The 23192-nt window shown below is 42.5% G+C and overlaps 1 protein-coding gene across 1 annotated transcript in view; it reads right to left on the bottom strand.

Moving 5' to 3' along the window:
• The window catches only part of LOC115162875 (segment polarity protein dishevelled homolog DVL-3), a 65641-nt gene extending 42936 nt beyond the window's left edge, over positions 1-22705 (bottom strand). The window contains exon 1 of the mRNA XM_029714349.1: positions 22169-22705. Within this exon, the coding sequence (XP_029570209.1) occupies positions 22169-22329 (161 nt within the window). The 5' untranslated portion in view covers positions 22330-22705. The remainder of the gene's footprint in view (positions 1-22168) is intronic.
• Positions 22706-23192: the final 487 nt, after the last annotated feature.

Genomic DNA, 23192 nt, shown 5'->3' with positions numbered 1-23192 from the left:
ATTTAAATATTTTACCTGTAACCCCCCCACAAAAATAAAACGTTGGTCACAAAACTATAAAAGGCTCAATGCCGTTATCCTTGCAAAGGTTAGGTAAAAATGAAAGGAATTGAAACAATTTGACCCTCTCCTTTTTGAGGAAAAAAACCCATTACTTGTTTAACGAAAACTCTTTCGATGAGCAATTGTATTAATATAAAGTAATTTCCCATTTTTAGCATACAATATAGCTCAGTAATTGAATTATTTCTTTCATACACTCATTTTTGCTCATCTTTATCAAGGGTGTCAATTTCGGACCCCACTGTACCATCAGAGTGGGCACGTGCGAAAATCTAAACAATGGAGAAAGTCAATTACATTCTTACAAATTACAAGTAATTCTTGAAAATAAATTAACAGTATATTACATTAGTTGAAAGGACTGAAAATCTTACAGATTGTGGCTTTTACATAATAACCTACTCCCTACATGGAGGCCAGGGTAGTGTTCATTAGGGCATACAACGTTAGCTGTTTTAAAAAGATGATCAGAAAATGAAATTAAGCTGCTCTTACTGGACAATACAACTCCATTTCAGTCATTTTCTTCTGTTCTGTGCAAAATGAACATGACCCGGCCGATGAGACACAGGAATTTCTCTTAAAGGCCCAGTGCAGTCAAAAATGTGATTTTCCGGTATTTTATATACACTGAGTGAACAAAACATTAGGATATTGAGTTGCACCCCATTTTGCCCTCAGAACAGCCTCAATTTGTCAGGGCATGGCCTTTACAAGGTGTCAAAAGCGTTCCACGGGGATGCTGGCCCATGTTGACTCCAACGCTTCCCACACTTGTGTCAAGTTGACTGGATGTCCTTTGGGTGGTGGACCATTCTTGATGCACATGGGAAACTTAAGTGTGAAAACCCAGCAGAGTTGCAGTTCAGGTGCACACTCAAACCGGTGCGCCTGGAACCTACTACCATACCCCGTTCAAATGCACTTAAATCTTTTGTCTTGCCCATTCATCCTCTGAATGGCACACATACACAATCCATGTCTCAAGGCTTAAAAATCCTTCTTTAACCGGTCTCCTTCCCTTCATCTACACTGATTGAAGTAGATTTAACAAGTGAGACATCAATAAGAGATGATAGCCTTCACCTGGAAAGCACAGGTGTTCCTAATGTTTTGTACACTCAGTAAATATTTCCACACTATGATGTTGGAATAATACTGTGAAACAATACACACCAGTCTTCACAATATCACACATTTGTCTCAGTGCATCTCTCAAACATTAACACACACTTACAAAAAGTTCACCCACGCCCCTAGCCCCTCCCCAGCTGCTCCCTGAAAAGGTACTGACTCCAAGTGAACCCTGTTGCCATAAAAAAACACTAAGAGGAAGGGGAGACAGACAGCTGTTTAGATAGTTGTTAGAGGTGAAGAGCATAACATATAAGAAAAAGAAAACATTTGAATAGAAAGAAGTATGTCTGGTTTAATACATCATTTAAAATGTCTTCCACACTTAACTGAAATCCTTTACACAAACATGTCTTACACACGAGTACAAACAAGAGTAGACAATCATGAGCAGGTACAGGCGCACACACCCAAGGTTCTGATGGACATCCACAGACAGAAGGTGTGCCATGGCTGTATATATCGGACTCTCTTCCTCTGTTGGACACATGATGTGATGTGCGTCTGTCTGTCTGTCCGTCCATCTGTGTGCGTGCGTTTTAAGAAAGGGAGCAGCAAACAGTGAGTAGACATTTACCTGACCTAGTTTTGTCCTTCTCCTGAGCCACGTTTGGATGTGTGTAAAAATACTATACAGATCTGTGATCTTAAATTGATCATTCTGATGTGCCGCACAGAATATTCCTCCGAATTAGGAAATGCTAACTTGTAGTGTATTCAAGGTTTAAAAAGGCTTCTGTAGTTTGTAATTTCCACTTAAAAATGTCAGACTTGATTTGCCCTAACAAAAAAATGTATACTATACAAAAATATAAAAACGCAACATGTCTGGTGAGTAAGCAGGCCATGGAAGAACTGGGACATTTTCAGCTTCCAGGAATTGTGTACAGATCGTTGTGGCATTATCATGCTGAAACATGAGGTGATGGAGGTGGATGAATGGCATGACAATTGGCCTCAGGATCTCATCAATGAGACAGTGTCTGTACCTCGATCTAGGGTGGGCAAAACTAACATGGCGGTGTTAACCTTAGCAATCTCACTGGAATAAAGACGTCCTCCATTCCTGTCATTATTGAAAGAGATTGTGATCTCACATCTCAAAAATAGGGCTACTTAATGTTAGATCCCTCACTTCCAAGGCAGTCATAGTCAATTAACTAAACACTGATCATAACCTTGATGTGATTGGCCTGACTGAAACATGGCTCAAGCCTGATGAATTTACTGTGTTAAATGAGGCCTCTCCTCCTGGTTACGCTAGTGACCATATCCCGTGTATCCAGGCTTTGGGGATGACCAGTGCAATATACCTGCTGGAGCGCGTGCTACGGGTGGGTGTTGCTATGGTGACCAGTGAGCTGAGATTAGGCGGGGCTTTACCTAGCAGAGACTTATAGATGACCTGGAGCCAGTGGGTTTGGCTACGGATATGAAGCGAGGGCCAGCCAACGAGAGCATACAGGTCGCAGTAGTGACATCGCCGATGTCAAGGATCGGTAGGATAGTCAGTTTTACGAGGGTATGTTTGGCAGCATGAGTGAAGGAGGCTTTGTTGCAAAATAGGAAGCCGATTCTAGATTTAATTTTGGATTGGAGATGCTTAATGTGAGTCTGTAAGGAGAGTTTACAGTCTAACCAGACACCTAGGTATTTGTAGTTGTCCACATATTCTAGGTCAGAACCGTCCAGAGTAGTGATGCTAGTCGGGCGGGCGGGTGCGGGCAACAACCGGTTGAAGAGCATGCACTTAGTTTTACTAGCATTTAAAAGCAGTTGAATGCCACGGAAGGAGTGTTGTATGGCGTTGAAGCTTGTTTGGAGGTTTGTTAGCACAGTGTCCAAAGAAGGGCCAGATGTTTACAGAATGGTGTCGTCTGCGTAGAGGTGGATCAGAGACTCACCAGCAGCAAGAGCGACATCATTGATATATACATAGAAAAGAGTCAGCCTGAGAATTGAACCCTGTGGCACCCCCATAGAGACTGCCAGAGGTCCGGACAGCAGGCCCTCCGATTTGACACACTGAACTCTAAGAAGTAGTTGGTGAACCAGGCGAGGCAGTCATTTGAGAAGCCAAGGCTATGGAGTCAGCCGATAAGAATGTGGTGATTGACAGAGTGGAAAGCCTTGGCCAGGTCAATGAAGACGGCTGCACAGTACTGTTTTGTCGATGGCGATTATGATATCGCTTAGGACCTTGAGCGTGGCTGAGGTGCACCCATGACCAGCTCAGAAACCAGATTGCATAGTGGAGAAAGGTAAGGTGGGATTCGAAATGGTCGGCGATCTGTTTATTAACTTGGGTTTCGAAGATTTTAGAAAGGCAGGGCAGGATGGATATAGGTCTATAACAGTTTGGGTCTAGTGTCTCCCCCTTTGAAGAGGGGGATGACCGCGGCAGCTTTCCAATCTTTGGGGATCTCAGACGATACGAAAGAGAGGTTGAATAGGCTTGTAATATAGGTTGCAACAATTCTGCAATAATTTTAGAATGAAAGGGTCCAGATTATCTAGCCCAGCTGATTTGTAGGGATCCAGATTTTGCAGCTCTTTCAGAACATCAGCTGTCTGGATTTGGGTGAAGGAGAAGCGGGTGGTGATTGGGCAAGTTGCTGCAGGGGGTGCTGAGATGTTGGCCGGGGTAGGGGTAGCCAGGTGGAAAGCATAGCCAGCCTTTGAAAAACGCTTATTGAAATTAGAGGTCGACCGATTATGATTTGATTTTTCAACGCCGATACCGATACTGATTGGAGGACCAAAAAAGGCCGATACCGATTAATCGGCCGATTTGTTTTTTATTTATATATTTGTAATAATGACAATTACAACAATACTGAATGAACACTTATTTTAACTTAATATAATACATCAAAATTTAGCCTCAAATAAATAATGAAACATGTTCAATTTGGTTTAAATAATGCAAAACAATGTGTTGGAGAAGAAAGTAGAAGTGCAATATGTGCCATGTAAAAAAGCTAACGTTTAAGTTCCTTGCTCAGAACATGAGAACATATGAAAGCTGGTGGTTCCTTTTAACATGAGTCTTCAATATTCCCAGGTAAGAAGTTTTAGGTTGTAGTTATTATAGGCCACCCTCGAAGCAGCGTTACCCATGTAGAGGAAGGGGAACAACTACTCCAAGTCTCAGAGCGAGTGACGTTTGAAACACTATTAGCGCGCACCCCGCTAACTAGCTAGCCGTTTCACATCGGTTACACCAGCCTCATCTCGGGAGTTGATAGGCTTGAAGGGGTTGTCCATAGGCAACCAGAGTGAGGACAGACATTTTTCAGAATAAACGTGATGACTGAAAAACGCAATGAAATAGACCACTCACTACCCGGTATCTTATTCTGCCGCTATACAACTTTGTATGCGTTGTTTTTTGGCAACCTTGTTATTTACGAAGTTTTTGGAACAGATTCCTGTTGGAACGTTCCACAAATTATACCCACCCATTGGTGCAACGACAGTGCTTTTTTCACAAATGTGCTTGTTAAATCAACACCCGTTTGGCAAAGTAGGTTGTGATTCAATGATAAATTAACAGGCACCGCATCGATTATATGCAACGCAGGACACGTTAGATAAACTAGTAATATCATCAACCATGTGTAGTTAACTAGTGATTATGTTAAGATTGATTGTTTTTTATAAGATAAGTTTAATGCTAGCTAGCACCTTACCTTGGCTTCTTGCTGCCCTCGCGTAACAGGTAGTCAGCCTGCCATGCAGGCTCCTCGTGGAGTGCAATGTAAGGCAGGTTGTTAGAGCGTTGGACTAGTAACCGTAAGGTTGCAAAAACGAATCCCCCCTGAACAAGGCAGAACCTGTTGGGGATAGGGGGCAGTATTTGCACGGCCGGATAAAAAAACGTACCCAATTTAATCTGGTTACTACTCCTGCCCAGTAACTAGAATATGCATATAATTGTTTGATTTGGATAGAAAACATCCTAAAGTTTCTAAAACTGTTTGAATGGTGTCGGTGAGTATAACAGAACTCATATGGCAGTCAAAACCCTGAGACAAATCCTGACAGGAAACTGAAATCTGATGTGTGGATATCACTTCAAACATTTGCCATTGAAACACACAGGTGCTTGTGAATCATTTAGCACTTCCTATGGCTTCCACTAGATGTCCCCAGTCTTTACAAAGTGGTTTGAGTCTCCTATGGTAGTAACTGACCCAAAGAGAGGCTGTGGCACTTGGTCACAGGGGATGGGCCATTACCATTGTGACGTCGGCGCCCATGACTACTCTCCCTTTCCGAAACGTTTTGAAAAACAATGCAACCGTCCCAATGGAATATTATTTAAGCCCTGGTTGAAAAGGCCCCTAAAGATTTATGTTATACAACGTTTGACATGTTGGAACGAACTTAAATATATATTTTTTGCTCATTCCTGACGACAAGTCAGACGCACACGGTACATTTTCACTAGCCTTCGGAGCGCGCTAACACTATTGGGACATAAATTATTAACTTTTTTGAACAAAACTACATTTGTTATGGTCCTGGGATTCCTAGAAGTGCCTTCTGATAAAGATAATCAAAGGTAAGGTATTATTTACAATAGTATTTTTGATGGTTGATCGTTCCAAGTTGGCTCCAACATGTATAGCCTAGACTTTTTTTCTGGGCATACCACATCGTTTATTGCAAAGTGTGATTTCCCAGTAAAGTTATTTTTAAATCTGGCAAAGCGATGGCATTCAAGACATGTTAATCTATAAGTCTTTGAATGACAATATTACATTTTAACAATGTTTTCGAATAGTAATTTTGTAAATTGTAGCGCTAATTCACCGGAAGCATTTGAGGGAAAAGATTTTCTGAACGTCATGCGCCGATGTAAAATGCTGTTTTTATATATAAATATGAACTTTATCGAACAAAAAATGCATGTATTGTGTAACATGATGTCCTAGGAGTGTCATCTGATGAAGGTTGTCAAAGGTTAGTGCTGCATTTAGCTGTGTTTTGGGTATTTGTGATGCATGCTAGTTGCTTTGAAAATAGCTGTGTGATTATTTCTGGCTGGGTACTCTGCTGACATAATCTAATGTTTTGCTGTAAAGCCTTTTTGAAAATCGGACAACGTGGTTCGATTCAGGAGAGGTGTATCTATAAAACGGTGTAAAATAGTCATATGTTTGAGAAATTGAAGTTATAGCATTTATGAGGTTTTGCATTTAGCGCGACGCGATTCCACTGGCTGTTGATTAGGGTGGGACGCAAGTCCCACTGGCCCAGACAGGTTAACCCCCGTTCCTAGACCGTCATTGAAAATAAGAATGTGATCTTAATCTGACTTGCCTAGTTAAATAAAGGTGTCAAAAAACAAAAAAAAAGTATTTTTATTTATTATTTTTTTTCAATGAAAATACATCTTCTATTTTTATGTAAAAAAAAAAAAAAAAATGTACAAAAAAATTAACAATTTTTTAAATAAATGTAAAAAATAATATTTAAGACAAAAAAAAATAAATAAAAATAAATAAAATAGGCAAATCGGTGGCCAAAAATACCGATAACCGATTGTTATGAAAACTTGAAATCGGCCCTAATTAATCGTCCATTCCGATTAAAATCGGTCGACCTCTAATTGAAATGATCGATTATTATAGATTTGTTTGAAAGAAAAAAAAAAAAAAACTTGCTGACTGACAGTTCCTGACTTCCCTGAAAAGTTGCATATCACGGGGGCTATTCAATGCTAATGCAGAACACCACAGGATATTTTTGTGCTGGTCAAGGGCAGTCAAGTCTGGGGTGAACCAAGGGCTATATCTGTTCTAAGTTCTACATTTTTTGAATGGGGCATGCTTATTTAAGGTGGAGAGGAAAGCACTTTTGAAGAGCAACCAGGCATACTCTACTGATGGAATGAGGTCAATATCCTTCCAGGATACCCGGGCCAGGTCGATTAGAAAGGCCTGCTCACTGAAGTGTTTTAGGGAGCGTTTGACAGTGATGAGGCGTGGTCGTTTTACCGCGGACCCATTATGCACCCAGGCAATGAGGCAGTGATCGCTGAGATCCTGGTTGAAGACAGTAGAGGTGTATTTAGAGGGCACGTTGACAGCACGAGCTCTGAAGGTAGATGGGGGGGCGATCAATTCACATATGGTGTCCAGGGCACAGCTGGGGGCAGAAGGTGGTCTATAACAAGCGGCAACGGTGAGAGACTTGTTTCTGGAAAGGTGGATTTTTAAAAGTAGAAGCTCAAATTGTTTGGGCACAGACCTGAATAGTATGACAGAACTCTGCAGGCTCTCTCTGCAGTAGATTGCAACTCCGCCCCCTTTGGCAGTTGTATCTTGTCGGAAAATGTTATCGTTAGGGATGGAAATTTCAGGATTTTTGGTGGCCTTCCTAAGCCAGGATTCAGACACGGCTAGGACATCCGGGTTGGCGGAGTGTGCTAAAGCAGTGAATAAAACAAACTTAGGGAGGAGGCTTCTAATGTTAACATGCATGAAACCAATGCTTTTACAGTTACAGAAGTCTCCAAATGATAGCGCCTGGGGAATGGGAGTGATGCTGGGGGCTACAGGGCCTGGGTTAGTGGGCTATACTCAGCCTTGTCTCAGGGTAGTAAGTTGGTGGTCTGTTGATATCCCTGTAGTGGTGTGGGGGCTGTGCTTTGGCAAAGTGGGTGGGGTTATATCCTGCCTGGTTGGCCCTGTCCGTGGGTATCGTTGGACGAGGCCACAGTGTCCCCCGCCCCCTCCTGTCTCAGCCTCCAGTATCTATGCTGCAATAGTCTATTTGCCGGGGGGCTAGGGTCAGTCTTATATCTGGTGTAATTCTGTCTTATCTGGTGTCCTGGGTGAATTTAAGTATGCTCCCTCTAATTCTCTCCCTCTCCTCCCGGAAGACCTGAGCCCTAGGACCATGCCTCAGGATTACCTGGCCTGATGACTCCTAGCTGTCCCCAGTCCACCTGGTCATGCTGCTGCTCCAGTTTCTGCCTGCGGCTATGGAACCCTGACATGTTCACCAGACATGCTACCTTGTCCAGGAGCTGCTGTTTTCGACTCGCTCTCTCTACTGCACCTGCTGTCTCTAACTCTGAATGCTCGGCTATGAAAAGCCAACTGACATTTACTCCTGAGGCACTGACCTGTTGCACCCTCTACAACCACTTTGATAATTATTTGACCCTGCTGGTCATCTATGAACAATCTGGCCTTAAATGGTCATGTACTGTTATAATCTCCACCCGGCACAGCCAGAAGAGGACTGGCTACCCCTCAGAACCTGGTTCCTCTCTAGGTTTCTTCCTAGGTTCCTGCCTTTCTAGGGAGTTTTTCCTAGCCACCGTGATACTACATCTGCATTGATTGCGGTTTAGGGTTTTAGGCTGGGTTTCTGTATAAGCACTTTGTGACATCTGCTGATGTAAAAAAGAGCTTTAGAAATACATTTGATTGATGGCATCTCTGTGCATTCAAATTGCCATTGATAAAATTAAATTGTGTTCATTGTCCGTTGCCTGCCCATACTATAACCCCACCGCCACCATGGGGCACTCTGTTCACAACGTTGACATCAGCAAACCACTCGCCCACGCAACACCATACATGTGGTCTGCAGTTGTGAGGCCAGTTGGACGTACTGCCAAGTTCTCTAAAATGATGTTGAAGGAAGCTTATGGTAGAGGAGGTAACGTTGAATTCTCTGGCAAAAGCTTTAGGTGGACATTCCTGCAGTCATTTGTGACATTGTGTTGTGTGACAACTGAACATTTTAGAGTGGTCTTTTATTGCCCCCCAGCACAAGGTGCACCTGTGTAATCAGCTTTTTGATATGCCACACTTGTCAGGTGGATGGATTATCTTGGCAAAGAAGAAATGCTCACTAACAGGGATGTAAACACATTTATGTACAACATTTGACAGAAAAAAGTTCTGCGTATGGAAGAAAAAAAAAAACTGCTCATGAAACATGTGACCTCCACTTCACATGTTGTGTTCATATATTGGTTCAGTGTATAAACCAATACAAAAAAAAAAGTGTCCATGAATTATTATCCACATAATAATTCAAATCAAATTCACATTTCCTGTTGCTGCAGGATTATTTTCCTGCTGTGAGAAACTTAAAATGAAGATAGCACATCGATATATTTTTGTAATCTGACAGGAACTCTACTATATCACACACACACACACACACACACACACACACCTGGAGATTTATTCAGACAAAGATGCTTTGAATAATGAGTTTACCATTTGTCCTAGCGGACGAAGAGACGAAGAACACAGTGTGTGTGTGTAATGCAGAAACTCTGGGGCTAAATCCTAAATGGCACCTATTCCCTACATAGTGCCCTACTTTTGAGGGCTCGAGTCAAATGTAATGTAATGTGAAATGAATAAAGTGCCATTTAGGAAGCACCCTATGGCTGTCCCAAGCGGTGGTGGCCATCCCCTGCGGATAATTTTATTAAGCACTGGAATAACAATAATAATAATAATAATAATAATAATCTCTCTGCATCTCTATCCATCCCTCCCTCTGCATCTCGATTACTCTTTTAATGCTTTTCTTCTCTGCCTCCCACTACCATTCTCTCCCTCTGCTTCTGTCTCCCTTCCTCTCTGCATCTCTAGCACTCATCTCATGCAAAGCCATGATTCAAACACAACATCTGCATATTCACCTCTGTAATAGGTAGAAAACGGTGCGACTGAGTGAGGCCACACAATGACATGAAACATGTTTTAATTAACTCCAAAGTGCCCCAGCAAGGTTTTCAATATGCACATGGATGCGCACACACAGGCTGCTACTGCTGCCTAAATTACATGGGGCAGGCAGATGAAATTAGATGCTTAAGAACTGATTATCCCCCATTCACTTTCTCTCTCACTACCCTGAGACCCCTGTGCCTGAGCAAGCTGTGATCTCATTCTCCCTCCTTCTGTTTCTCCCCCTCTATGTCTCATCTAGATTCTCCTCCATCTCATGCTCCCTTTCTTTGACACTCACTCGCTCCGTTTCTCCTATTTCCAGAATAAGACCAGCAGAAGAGCAAACTGTGCGTGAGCCGTGTGCACGTAAATCGGTGTGTGTGTTAATGTGTGTGTCCATGGGATTACATGTGACTCCAAGTTAACAGCAGCAGCGGTGAGGGATATTAACTCTCCATTGACATTGACTCAGCCTCTGAACCCACTGATATGCTGGGAGGTTTAGGGCCTCCATGTACTTGTAAAAGAGGTCAGAAGCACTAATCCAGCAGCAGCACAGGATTTACCATTGTTCTAGCACTGAGTGAGCACTAATCCCACAGCAGCACAAGCCATAGCCATCAAAACACAGATTATATTACATAAACTCACCATGATTTTACATACATTTTTACCTTGACGCTGCTGGATCATTCTCTAAATGCATGTCAATGGATGACACAACAACCCATGGGTGATCAATATGAACACTAGCATACTACTTAGAATGAAGTAATGTATTGGGCATGCATTGTAAGTAGTATGCTTGTATGGATATTGGATCGTAGTACATGTTTCTCTGCCTAACCTTAACCTTTCTCATCACACGTCTGTCTCACAAGATGTCCAGACATCTTCGGTTCGGTCCACACGTTTCCTCTCATCCCAACTACCCTTCTCCTTCTCTCAATCCCTTTGCTCCTCTTGGTTTGTCCCTGAAACCCTCCACCAACAACCTCTGTCCTCTACGGCCTCTCCTCCCTGATTCCTCACCAACTGACATGACCTGAAAAAATAGTAGTATTGATCCGTAGTTGGGTTTGATAGCCTATATAAATAGAGAGCGGAGTTGTTCCTGGTCAGGTCCCATGGACCTCTCACAACACCAAAAGGACAACAAATGGAACTCAGGCAACACATCTGCATAGACACACTCTCCCAGTCACACATACCAAGACAAGAAGAGGACACATGAACGTGTGGTTTATTACATTGGCACTTTAAAGTCAAAATTAACTACACAATGTTATTTTGTAACTATTGTATTTCAATTACCCTCATTGCAATTCTGATTGTAAAACTGCTTGATTCAGAATGACAAACAAAGGAAAAAGTCACATTTTATTATTTTAGGACACCAGCTAATAGCCATCACCCATGTGTAACCTCATGGCCTCTGCTGTGGGTTATAATAATAATAATAATAATAATAATAAGCCATTTAGCATCTGTTTTCCATAGTACCCTACAGTAGTGCATGCACACATTTTGGAATGGGTGGCCCCAGCAGGAATGGAACATATGATCCTGGCGTTGCAATCGCCATGCTCTACAAACTGTGCCACACAGGACAGCGTGCTATGGGTTGTTTGACTGGTTTATCTATCTATCTATCTATCCATCCAGGTCTGCAGGTGCAGACTGCTCCACTGATGTAGCAAAGCAGTGAAGCTCTAATAACTAGGCCCTGCATCTTCATAGCCCTCCCTGATTAGATTTACTACTGACATAAGACAGATGCTGCTCTGGATATACTGTACACGGATGGAGAGAGGGAGAAGGGAAGTGCTAGGAAAAAGAGGGAGGATGAAAGAGAGACTGAAGGGATGGGAAAGACAGCAGGAGGGAAGGGAGAGAGTTGAAAGGGGGGAAAAGGAAGGGAGGGTAATAATCTCAGAGGTTCAGAGTCTGCATCCTTTTATCTTCCCAGCCGTGAACAACCCAAATAGGACTGAGAGACCGATTAAAAATCCACAGAGACCAGACACAGCTAACATATTCCCCAGTACATGCTCACACATCTAATATGCAAATAGTCTCATGTAGACAGAGAAGAAAGAGGTGAGGACAAGAAAATAAAAAACAGGAAAGTAGGTCAGCTTCCTTAAAGAAAGAAAGACACACACAGAGAGAATAGAAAAGGCCAGGGGCTGCATTTATACCCAGAGTCAATTTCATTGCGTAAAGTTCACACCAAATATCTACGTGCACCATTTCTCAAAAGAATACAAATGTAAAAAAAAGATATTTATAAACCGTTATCAAATCAGACCTGTCGTAAAACTGTCCAAATATTCTAAAATCCGCATCAATAAAATATGCGCATATTCCAACCAGAGATGCGTTTCCATCAAATTCACTTGTTCCGGATTTTAAAAAAAAGTCTGTGCGTGATGACGTAGTGCACATAATAACTTTTGGGGTTAAATTCCTATGTACCGAATAAAAAATAAAAAACACTAGTTAAATGGGTTTACTGATGGGTTTTGTCACTAAAGATGTTGCGTTATATAGAGAATGTGACCACTCTGTTATTGGCACGTGCGCTCTAGTCAATAGCTCGCAGATGCAGTGCGGGTATAGCCTAAATGACTAGATTATTATGGACAAAAGAGCGAGATTATTTTAATTTGTCAAAATGGCAGCCAAGCATCGATCATCATGTCAACAAAATAATACCCTCGATATTCATTGGAAAGGAGAATCAAGCTCACCACCTTGCCTTTTCGCCACCCTCCCCTAACCCGGATGACGCTGGGCCAATTGTGCGCCGCCCTATGGGTCTCCTGGTCGCGGCCAGCTGCGACAGAGCCTGGACTCAAACCAGGATTTCTACACCACTGCGCCACTCAGGAGGCACATATTATATCAATATTTGCGCCTACTATGCTTATCCGCCGACCATTTCTCGCATAATACATTTTTGCGACAAAAAATGATCCCACCTTTGTCTAGCACATTTTGTTTTGTCGACATTTGGAAAGTCTTCCGACAAATGAGTAATTTCCATCAGGCCTGTCGTGAAATGTTTTATCCGACATACTTAACTCGCATAAAAATGTTAGATGGAAACCTGGTTAGCAACGTCCTTTATTTGCAGTATAATTTGGCAGTTTGTAAAAGAAAGAGCCATGGCATATTTAAAATCACATTTCTGCAGAGGAGTGGGCAGAATGAAAAAGTCTCTGCAAAATATCTAAACAAACTACCGTAAATTCCGGACTATAAGCCGCAACTTATTTACCACGCTTTGAACCTCGCGGCTTAAACAATGACGCGGCTAATATATAGATTTTTCCCGCTTTAAATTAAAAAAAAAATTTTAAAAAAACATTCTGTGACGTGCTCAGTTTTTGGCGTCATGAAGCTTTCATTAGACCAATGAAATTGCCGAACGGGTTAAGGTCAAACAACTTTTTTGTTTACTGTTTAGATTAAATCGAGCGCTCTCAAACTTCCCATCATTCTGATTTCGGTAGTCATTTTGTCACCCTCATCATGGCAAAGACACGGAGAAATGCATATGATGCAGCTTTCAAATTGAAGGCGATTGATCTGGCTGTTGGAAAAGGAAATAGAGCTGTTGCACGGGAGCTTGGTCTTAATGAGTCGATGACAAGACGTTGGAAACAGCAGCGTGAGGAATTGACTCAGGGCAAAAAGACAACTAAAGCTTACTGCTAATTTTTTATTTTTTGTTACAAGCCGTGTTTCGTTAAAGCCTGTGTAAAGTTAATTTGTTTCAATGTACCGGTAGGCACCTGCGGCTTATAGACATGTGCGGCTTATGTTCAAAATAATATATATTTTTTAAATTCAGTGGGTGCGGCTTATATTCAGGTGCGCTTAATAGTCCGGAAATTACGGTAAACATGTATGCTGCCTATAGCGAGTGCCTGTCCGCACATTCCGCAAGATTGATTGCATATTGGAAACAATTTAAAAGTAGGCTAGAGCCCACACTTCTATGCAAAGGACAAATTGTTGTTGAATATTTTGTTCATGTCCTGCCTCAGTATAGCCTCAGATTAAATAGGTTTATGATGTCACGCTCCCATCGCACAGCAATACTGTAGCCTATACATACTGTCAAATATTTCACATAAAGATACCAGTCTATTTAGTGTGTAGGCAAAATAAAATAAATTATGCTGTATTTGGCAAAGGACTGTGACAGATTCTGAAATGGAAAACGATCGGTTAGCAGAACGTTTGAATTCAACAATGTTTTGCATCAACTTTCCCCCCAAACTAAATATGCTGGACTGCCCACGATTTCTGAAACATTGTCTAGGCCACTCAAAACAAATTGAAATGAATAAATACTAGGTTACATACAATAGTAGCATACATACTTCAAAGTAAAAGATCAACTGTCTTGATGTTCACCTGTTAAATTTGTCTGTGGGCTATAAAGCACGCTGCCTATGGCATTACATACAGCAAAACCTTAAACACATAGCCTATTTATTTACATAGGCCCAATTAAATGAGAGAAGTGCATAGAGCTGGGCGATATATCAAATTCATTTGATTAATTCAAATGTATGTATTTGTGCGATATTCCAAATGCCTGTATCGCAGAATCAAATTTTTTTTATTGCATTTTTCATTTTGGAGCGTTTGTCTGCTTGTTCTCATGTCTTTTTGGTCTTGTCTGCTCCTTCTGTGCTGTGCACCTTCCCATTTACACCCGAGATCTGTATACAGCGCATTTTCCACGTTTTGTTACGTTACAGCCTTATTCTAAAATGTATAATAGTTTTTTTCCCTTCATCAGACCCTTTACTCAGTACTTTGTTGAAGCACCTTTGGCATTGGATTACAGCCTCGAGTCTTCTTGGGTATGACTCTACAAGCTTGGCACACCTATATTTCGGGAGGTTCTCCCATTCTTCTCTGAAGATCCTCTCACGTTCTGTCAGGTTGATTGGGGAGCGTCGCCGCACAGCTATTCTCAGGTCTCTACATAGATGTTTGATCGGGTTCAAGTCCGGGCTCTGGCTGGGCCACTCAAGGACATTCAGAGACTTGTCCCAAAGTCACTCCTGCGTTGTCTTGGCTGTGTGCTTAGGGTCATTGTCCTGTTGGAAGATGAATCTTTGCGCCCAGTCTGAGGTCCTGAGTGCTCTGGAGCAGGTTTTAATCAAGGATCTCTGTACTTTGCTCCATTTATCTTTCCCAAGATCCTGACTAGCCTCCCAGTCCCTGTCACTGAAAAACATGCACACAGCAAGATGCTGCCACCACCATTCTTCACCGTAGGGATAGCACCAGGTTTCTTCCAGACGTGATACTTGGCATTCAGGCCATAGAGCTCAATATTGGTTTCATGAGACCAGAGAATCTTGTTTCTCATGGTCTGAGAGTCCTTTAGGTGCCTTTAGGCAAACTGCCTTTTACTGAGGAGTGGCTTTGGTCTGTCCACTCTACCATAAAAGCCTGATTGGTGGAGTACTTCAGAGATGGTTGTCCTTCTGGAAGATTCTCCCATCCCCACAGAGGAACTCTGGAGCTCAGTCAGAGTGAACATCAGATTCTTGATCACCTCCCTGACTAAGGTCCTTCTCCCCCGTTTGCTCAGTTTGGCCAGGCAGCCAGTTCTAGGAAGAGTCTTGGTGGTTCCAAACTTCTTCCATTTAAGAATGATGGAGGCCACTGTGTTCTTGGGGACCTTCAACGCAGCAGAAATGTTTTGGTACCCTTCCCCAGATCTGTGCCTTGACACAATCCTGTCTCGAAGCTCTACAGACAATTCCTTCGACCTCATGGCTTGGTTTTTGCTCTGACATGCACTGTCAACTGTGGGACCTTACATAGACAGGTGAGTGCCTTTAACAAATCATGTCCAATCAATTGAATTTACCACAGATGAACTCCAGTGAAGTTGTAGAAACATCTCAAGGATGATCAATGGAAACAGGATGCATCTGAGCTCAATTTCGAGTCTCATAGCAAAGGGTCTGAATACTTATGTAAATAAGGTATATAAACTCAGCAAAAAAAGAAAAGTCCTGTCACTGTCAACTGTGTTTACTTTCAGCAATCTTAACATGTGTAAATATTTGTATGAACATAAAACAAGATTCTACAGGCATAAACTGAACAAGTTCCACAGACAAGTGACTAACAGAAATGGAATAATGTGTCCCTGAACAAAGGGGGGGGGGGTCAAAATCAAAAGTAACAGTCAGTATCTGGTGTGGCCACCAGCTGCATTAAGTACTGCAGTGCATCTCCTCCTCATTGACCAGTTCTTGCTGTTAGATGTTACCCCACTCTTCCACAAAGGCACCTGCAAGTTCCAAGACATTTCTGGGGTGGAATGGCCCTAGCCCTCAACAGGTCCCAGACGTGCTCAATGGGATTGAAATCCGGGCTCGTCGCTGGCCATGGCAGAACACTAACATTCCTGTCTTACAGGAAATTATGCACAGAATGAGCAGTATGGCTGGTGGCACTGTCATGCTGCAGGGTCATGTCAGGATGAGCTGGCAGGAAGGGTACCATGAGGGAGGAGGATGTCTCCCCTGTAACGCACAGCGTTGAGATTGCATGCAATGACAAGTTCAGTCCGATGATGCTGTGACACACCGCCCCAGACCATGACGGACCATCCACCTCGATTCCGCTCCAGAGTACAGGCCTCGGTGTAACGCTCATTCCTTCGACGATAAACGTGAATCCGACCATCACCCCTGGTAAGACAAAACCGTGACTCGTCAGTGAAGAGCACTTTTTGCCAGTCCTGTCTGGTCCAGCGACGGTGGGTTTGTGCCCATAGGCGACGTTGTTGCCGGTGATGTCTGGTGAAGAACTGCCTTACAACAGGCCTACAAGCCCTCAGTCCAGCCTCACTCAGCCTATTGTGGACAGTCTGAGCACTGATGGAGGGATAGTGCATTCCTGGTGTAACTCGGGCAGTTGTTGTTGCCATCCTGTACCTGTCCCGCAGGTGTGACGTTCGGATGTACCGATCCTGTGCAAGTGTTGTTACACGTGGTCTGCCACTGCGAGGACGATTAGCTGCCCGTCCCATCTCCCTGTAGCGCCGTCTTAGGCATCTCACAGTACGGACATTGCAATTTATTGCCCTGGCCACATCTGCAGTCCTCATGCCTCCTTGCAGCATGCCTAAGGCACGTTCACGCAGATGATCAGGGACCCTGGGCATCTTTCTTTTGGTGTTTTTCAGAGTCAGTAGAAAGGCCTCTTTAGTGTCCTACGTTTTCAGAACTGTGACCTTAATTGCCTACCGTCTGTAAGCTGTTAGTGTCTTAACGACTGTTCCACAGGTGCATGTTCATTAATTGTTTATGGTTCATTGAACAAGCATGGGAAACAGTGTTTAAACAGTGTTTAGGCCAGTTTTATAGCTTTTTTAAATCAGAACAGTTTTCAGCTGTGCTAACATAATTGCAAAAGGGTTTTCTAATGATCAAGTAGCCTTATAAAATGATAAACTTGGATTAGCTAACACAACGTGCCATTGGAACACAGGCGTGATGCTTGTTGATAATGGGCCTCTGTACGCCTATGTAGATATTCCATTAAAAAAAAATGTAAAAGCAGTTTCCAGCTACAATAGTCATTTACACCATTAACATTGTCTACACTGTAGTTCTGATCAATTTGATGTTAGTTTAAATGGACACAATTTTGCTTCTTTCAAAAACAAGGACATTTCTAAGTGACCCCAAACTTTTGAACGGTAGTGTAATATTTGAGACACACAGATTAACTAAAAACACGAGCACTGCAAACACTCAGAACCAAAAGACACTCAGAACCAAGAGAGCAGCAGTGCCTGGACTTTGCACTCTCCCTTATCAAGTCCCAATTACAAGACTGGCTGCCTGTTGAAAACAAGTGACAGGCAGAACCTCCCACCCACTTTCTCTCTTTTCAACACACCATCTGTGAAAATAAATTAAATGACAACTGTACCAAAAAAAGATCCAAGTTTAAATATTTAAATCTGAAATATTGCAAGGTTGGTTTTCACAGCCGTTTCATAAGGTGTTCATTGTTGTAAATTGCTCGGTATCCCTTGATGGTATTAGTTCAACATTAATCATTGTTGTATCCTGGGACCTACAATAGATACATATATATTCAACCACAAGGGTGTACTAATGATCTATGTGAGATTAATCATAATAGAGGACTACTGAAATGATATTAGTTCAGTGTAGATAAGGGAAGGGCAGGTTAAACTAAAAACATGACAGCCAGACAAGCCAGTTTATGAATCAAATGGATCTGCATATGAATGGAGTGGAAATTTGCTGACTTTGTGGTCTCTAAGGTCAGGGGCATAAATTACTTAAGTAGTACTTTTTAAAGTATTTTTACTTAAGTAATTTTGGGGGATATTTGTACTTTATTTTGGAATGTAGTGAAGTAATCTACATTTTACTCTAAACATTTTCCCTGACACCCAAAAGTACTTGTTACATTTTGAATGTTTCGCAGGACATGAAAATTGTCCAATTCAAGCACTTATCAAGAGAACACCACTGGTCATCCTACTGCCTCTGATCTGGCGGAATCACGAAATACACATGCTTCGTTTTTAAATTGTCTGAGTGCTGGAGTGTGCCCCTGGCTATCCGTAAATTAAAACAGAAAATAGTGCCGTTTGGTTAATATAAGGAATTTTGAATGATTTATGCATTTAAATTCTTAAGTACATTTTAGCAATTATATTTACTTTTGATAAGTATGTTTAAAACCAAACACTTCTACTGAAGTAGTATTTTAAGTGAGTCATTTTCTATTAAGGTATCTTTACTTTTCGACCACAGTGTAAGGTAAGTAACAATGTGACAAGCAAATTACACATTTTTCGTTGCTATTTCTGAAACATAGCAACGTTTAAGACTTGGATTTCATGTTTAAATGCTAACAAGGTAACCATAATACATCACAGTGATGTCTATGATGGCGCCGGAGGAAATGGCTGCTGTTTTACGGGCTCCTAACTAATTGTGCTATTATGTGTTTATTCACGCAGTCTGCAATACCAATCTCTATTGCACTCCACACTGCCCTTTCCCACCTGAATAAAAAGGAACACCTACATGAGAATGCTATTCATTGACTACAGCTCAGCGTTCAACCCCATAGTGCCCTCAAAGTTCATCAATAAGCTAAGGACCCTGGGACTAAACACCTCCCTCTGCAACTGGATCCTGGACTTCCTGACGGCCAGCCCCCAGGTGGTAAGGGTAGGTAACAACACATATGCCACGCTGATCCTCAACACGGGGGCCCCTCAGGGGTGCGTGCTCAGGTCCCTCCTGTTAACCTATGACTGCATGGCCAAGCATGACTCCAACACCATCATTACATTTTCCAAAGACATATCAGTGGTAGGCCTGATCACCGACAATGAGACAGCCTAGAGGTCAGAGACCTGGCCGTGTGGTGCCAGGATAACAACCTCTCTCAATGTGATCAAGACAAAGGAGATAATTGTGGACTACAAGAAAAAGAGGACCGAGCACACCCCCATCGACAGGGCTGTAGTGGAGCAGGTTGAGAGCTTCAAGTTCCTTGGTGTCCACATCACCAACGAACTATCACAGTCCAAACACACCAAAACAGTCGTGAAGAGGCCACAACAACACCTATTCCCCCTCAGGAGACTGAAAAGATTTGGCATGGGTCCCCAGATCCACAAAAAGTTCTACAGCTGCACCATTGAGAGCATCCTGACTGGTTGCATCACCGCCTGGTATGGCAACTGCTCGACCTCCGACCGCAAGGCGCTACAGAGGGTGGTGAGTATGGCCCAGTACATCACTACCTACCATCTAGGAACTCTATACCAGGCGGTGTCAGAGGAAGGCCCAATTTTTTTTTTTTTTTTATAATAATAAAAAAAAAAAAAAAAAAAAAAAAAAGACTCCAGCCACCCAACCATAGACTGTTCTCTTTGCTACGGCACCAAGTCTGGAACCAACAGGACCCTGAACAGCTTCTACCCCCAAGCCATAAGACTGCTAAACAAGACTGCTAAATATCTAATTAAATAGCTACCCAGACTACCTACATTGACCCTTCTTTGCATTAATTCTCTTGCACTGACTCTATGCACACACACTGGACTTTGTCTGCACCTCCCAGGGCATTTGAACTGATTCCAGAGGCCGACCCAAAACAACCCTGTCGGAGGAGAGGGTGCCACCAAGCGGCTGTCATGTGCCTTTTACTGAGGAGTGGCTTCCATCTGGCCACTCTACCATAAAGGCCTGATTGGTGGAGTGCTGCAGAGATGGTTGTCCTTCTGGGAGGTTCTCCCATCTCCACAGAGGAACTCTGGAGCTTTGTCAGAGTGACCATTGGTCTCCTCCCTGACCAAGGCCCTTCTCCCCCGATTGCTCAGTTTGGCCGAGTGGCCAGCTCTAGGAAGAGTCTTGGTGGTTCCAAACTTTTTCCACTTAAGAATGATGGAAGCCACTGTGTTCTTGGGGACCTTCAGTGCTGCAAAAATGTTTTGGTACCCCTCCCCAGATGTATGCCTGGACACAATCCTGTCTCGGAGATCTACGGACAATTCCTAAACCTCATGGCTTGGTTTTTGCTCTGACATGCACTGTCAACTGTGGGACGTTATATAGACAGGTGTGTTCCTTTCCAAATCATGTCCAATCAATTGAATTTACCACAGATGGAACCCATCTCAAGGATGTTAAATGGAAACAGCATGCACCTGAGGTCAATTTCGAGTCTCATAGCAAATGGTCTGAATACTCATGTAAATAAGGTATTTATTTTCATACATTTGCTAAAATGTCTAAAAACCTGTTTTCGCTTTGTCATTATGGGGTATTGTGTGTAGATTGATGAGGAAAAATGTATTTAATACATTTTAGAATAAGGCTGTAACGTAACAAAATGTGGAAAAGTGAAGGGGTCTGAATACTTTCAGAATACACTGTATATGTACATAACTACCTCAATTACCTCGTACCCCTGCACGTCGACTCGGTATTGGTACTCACTGTATTTATAGCCATGTCATTTGTTACTATTCAATGTGTATTTATTCCTCGTCACTATTAACTTTAACTCTGCACTGTTGGAAAAGGACCCGTAAGTAAGTATTCCAATGTTAGTCTATACCTGTTGTTTACGAAGCATGTGACAAATAACATTTGATTTGTATTATTGAACTTTGTATTTCTGCTACAATTCTGTTGTATGCAAAAAGCGATAGGTGCTTAGAAGAACATCCTAAGAGTGATTTTTTGCTTTCTCTCACCGTAAATAGTCCAAGGCCGCATAGTAACATCACATGCACACATCTGTAAGTCCTAATGAACGCGCCTTACAATAGCCACATTGCCGTCAGCACAGATCACATTTATTTTATCGCTCTCCGACACATTCAAGCTAAGCTCTCTCACACACACTGTAACGACGGTTAAATGTATGACGGCAAGGAAATTAAACCTCATTTTCACAAAAGAGCCTGACACGTCAAACTTCTCCGTGGTCCCAAGAAAAAATAAAGGCAGTGGGAATGGACACTATCAAGTTCATACTCTGCCAAGCATTTTATTGGACACAAGCACAACGTTTCCTTACTACTTAGAAACTTATTATGCTCGAAAATGATCTGAACAGCCGGCCGCGCTTCTGAGAAAACGCAAAGCCTTGCGCTTTAGTAACTCAGTCGACTGACAGGTTTTCCACCCTCTAACCTCCCCAAAGCATAGTTTTTTTTTTAGTGGGGGTTGAGTTTGGAGAGCCTGAATTCCTGCTATGTGACAAATTGAAAAGCACCAATTTGGAACAACTCGGTCATTCCTTAAAAAAAAAAAATCGGACTTCCAACCGCACCACTGCCCCCACCCCTCTCGCCAGTGCTGCCAATAACCGGAGTCCTCCATTTCCAAAATGGACGTTCTTGCAACATGAAAGAAACTACAATGTATTCCATTTGATCAGATAACATATTTCTAACCTATTCAAAACACTGGTGGGAAAGCTATTTTCAGCAATGCGTAAAGGCGCCCTTAAAGTCCTAGGCTATCAAGTGACATTGACAAGAGCAAGGCAGGGCGCAGAGAATCAGTACGTGAATGTAAAATCATATCTTTGCAACTGTATAAATCACATGAAAGATAAACACACCACTTCTACGCCCCATATGTACATAGAAGAGCAGCAAAATAAGTTACTTTGCCTATTTTGCACAAAAGTCTTACCCGAAATCATCGTCCATGGATTTGAAGAAAAACGTATAGTTGGGTTTATTGAGGACATTTTTGAAGTCTGCAAGAGTAACCCTGTCGGCAGCGATGGGCAGCTTGACCAGGTACGGAGTTTCCTGGTCGTCCAAATGATATATAATTTTGGTATCCCCCATGGCGAGCCTCTGGGGAGGGTAAGGCCGGGTACATCCAGCCCCGGGTCCACACTCTGCCTCCCTGGCGCTGGGTCTTCCACAGCGTCTCCTCTTGCCTGTATCTCGGCTGTTGTCAACTCTTCGCTCTGCTGCGCTTTAAACGATCCTCGCACGACGCGGACTGATGTGTCCAAATAAAATACGTTTAAAATAAAATGACATCTACAGTTACAACTTGGTATTGTTTTTGTTCGTTGCAGTCTCTCATTACACAATAATGGATTTGGGTTAATTTGCGCCTGTTATGAGCCTCAGATTGCGCTCTATGTAGCGTCAGAGAGTGCTTTTCCTGCACGTTGTAACAGCTGTCCGCCGATGTGTAAGAATAGCCCCTTCTATCGACTTTACAATGAAACTCCCTCTAGAGGACTGGGAATGAAATTAACAAAAAAATTGGTGCAAGACAATATGATTGAACTCTTGAAGATTTAAGAAAATACGGATAGATCAAAAATATAAACGCAACATGCAACAATTTCAAAGATTTTACAATTTATTTCAATTGACTGATTTCTTTATATGACCTGTACAGTTCATATAAAGAAATCAGTCAATTGAAATAAATTCATTAGGTCCTAATCTATGGTTTTCACACGATGGCTCAGCCACATGGGGAGCCAGGCCCATCCAATTCGAATGAGTGTTTCCCTACAAAAGGGCTTCATTATATACATAAATACACCTCAGCACCCCCTCAGACAATCTCACAGTTGAAGAAGCCGGATGTGGAGGTCCTGGGGTGGCGTTGTTACATGTGGTCTGTGGTTGTGAGGCCACATATATATTTGACATACTCCCAAATTCTCTAAAACGACGTTGTGTCG

The sequence above is a fragment of the Salmo trutta genome, chromosome 26 (genome assembly GCF_901001165.1).
Source record: "Salmo trutta chromosome 26, fSalTru1.1, whole genome shotgun sequence".
NCBI lineage: Eukaryota > Metazoa > Chordata > Actinopteri > Salmoniformes > Salmonidae > Salmo > Salmo trutta.
This window is presented reverse-complemented; position numbering and strand designations above follow the sequence as displayed.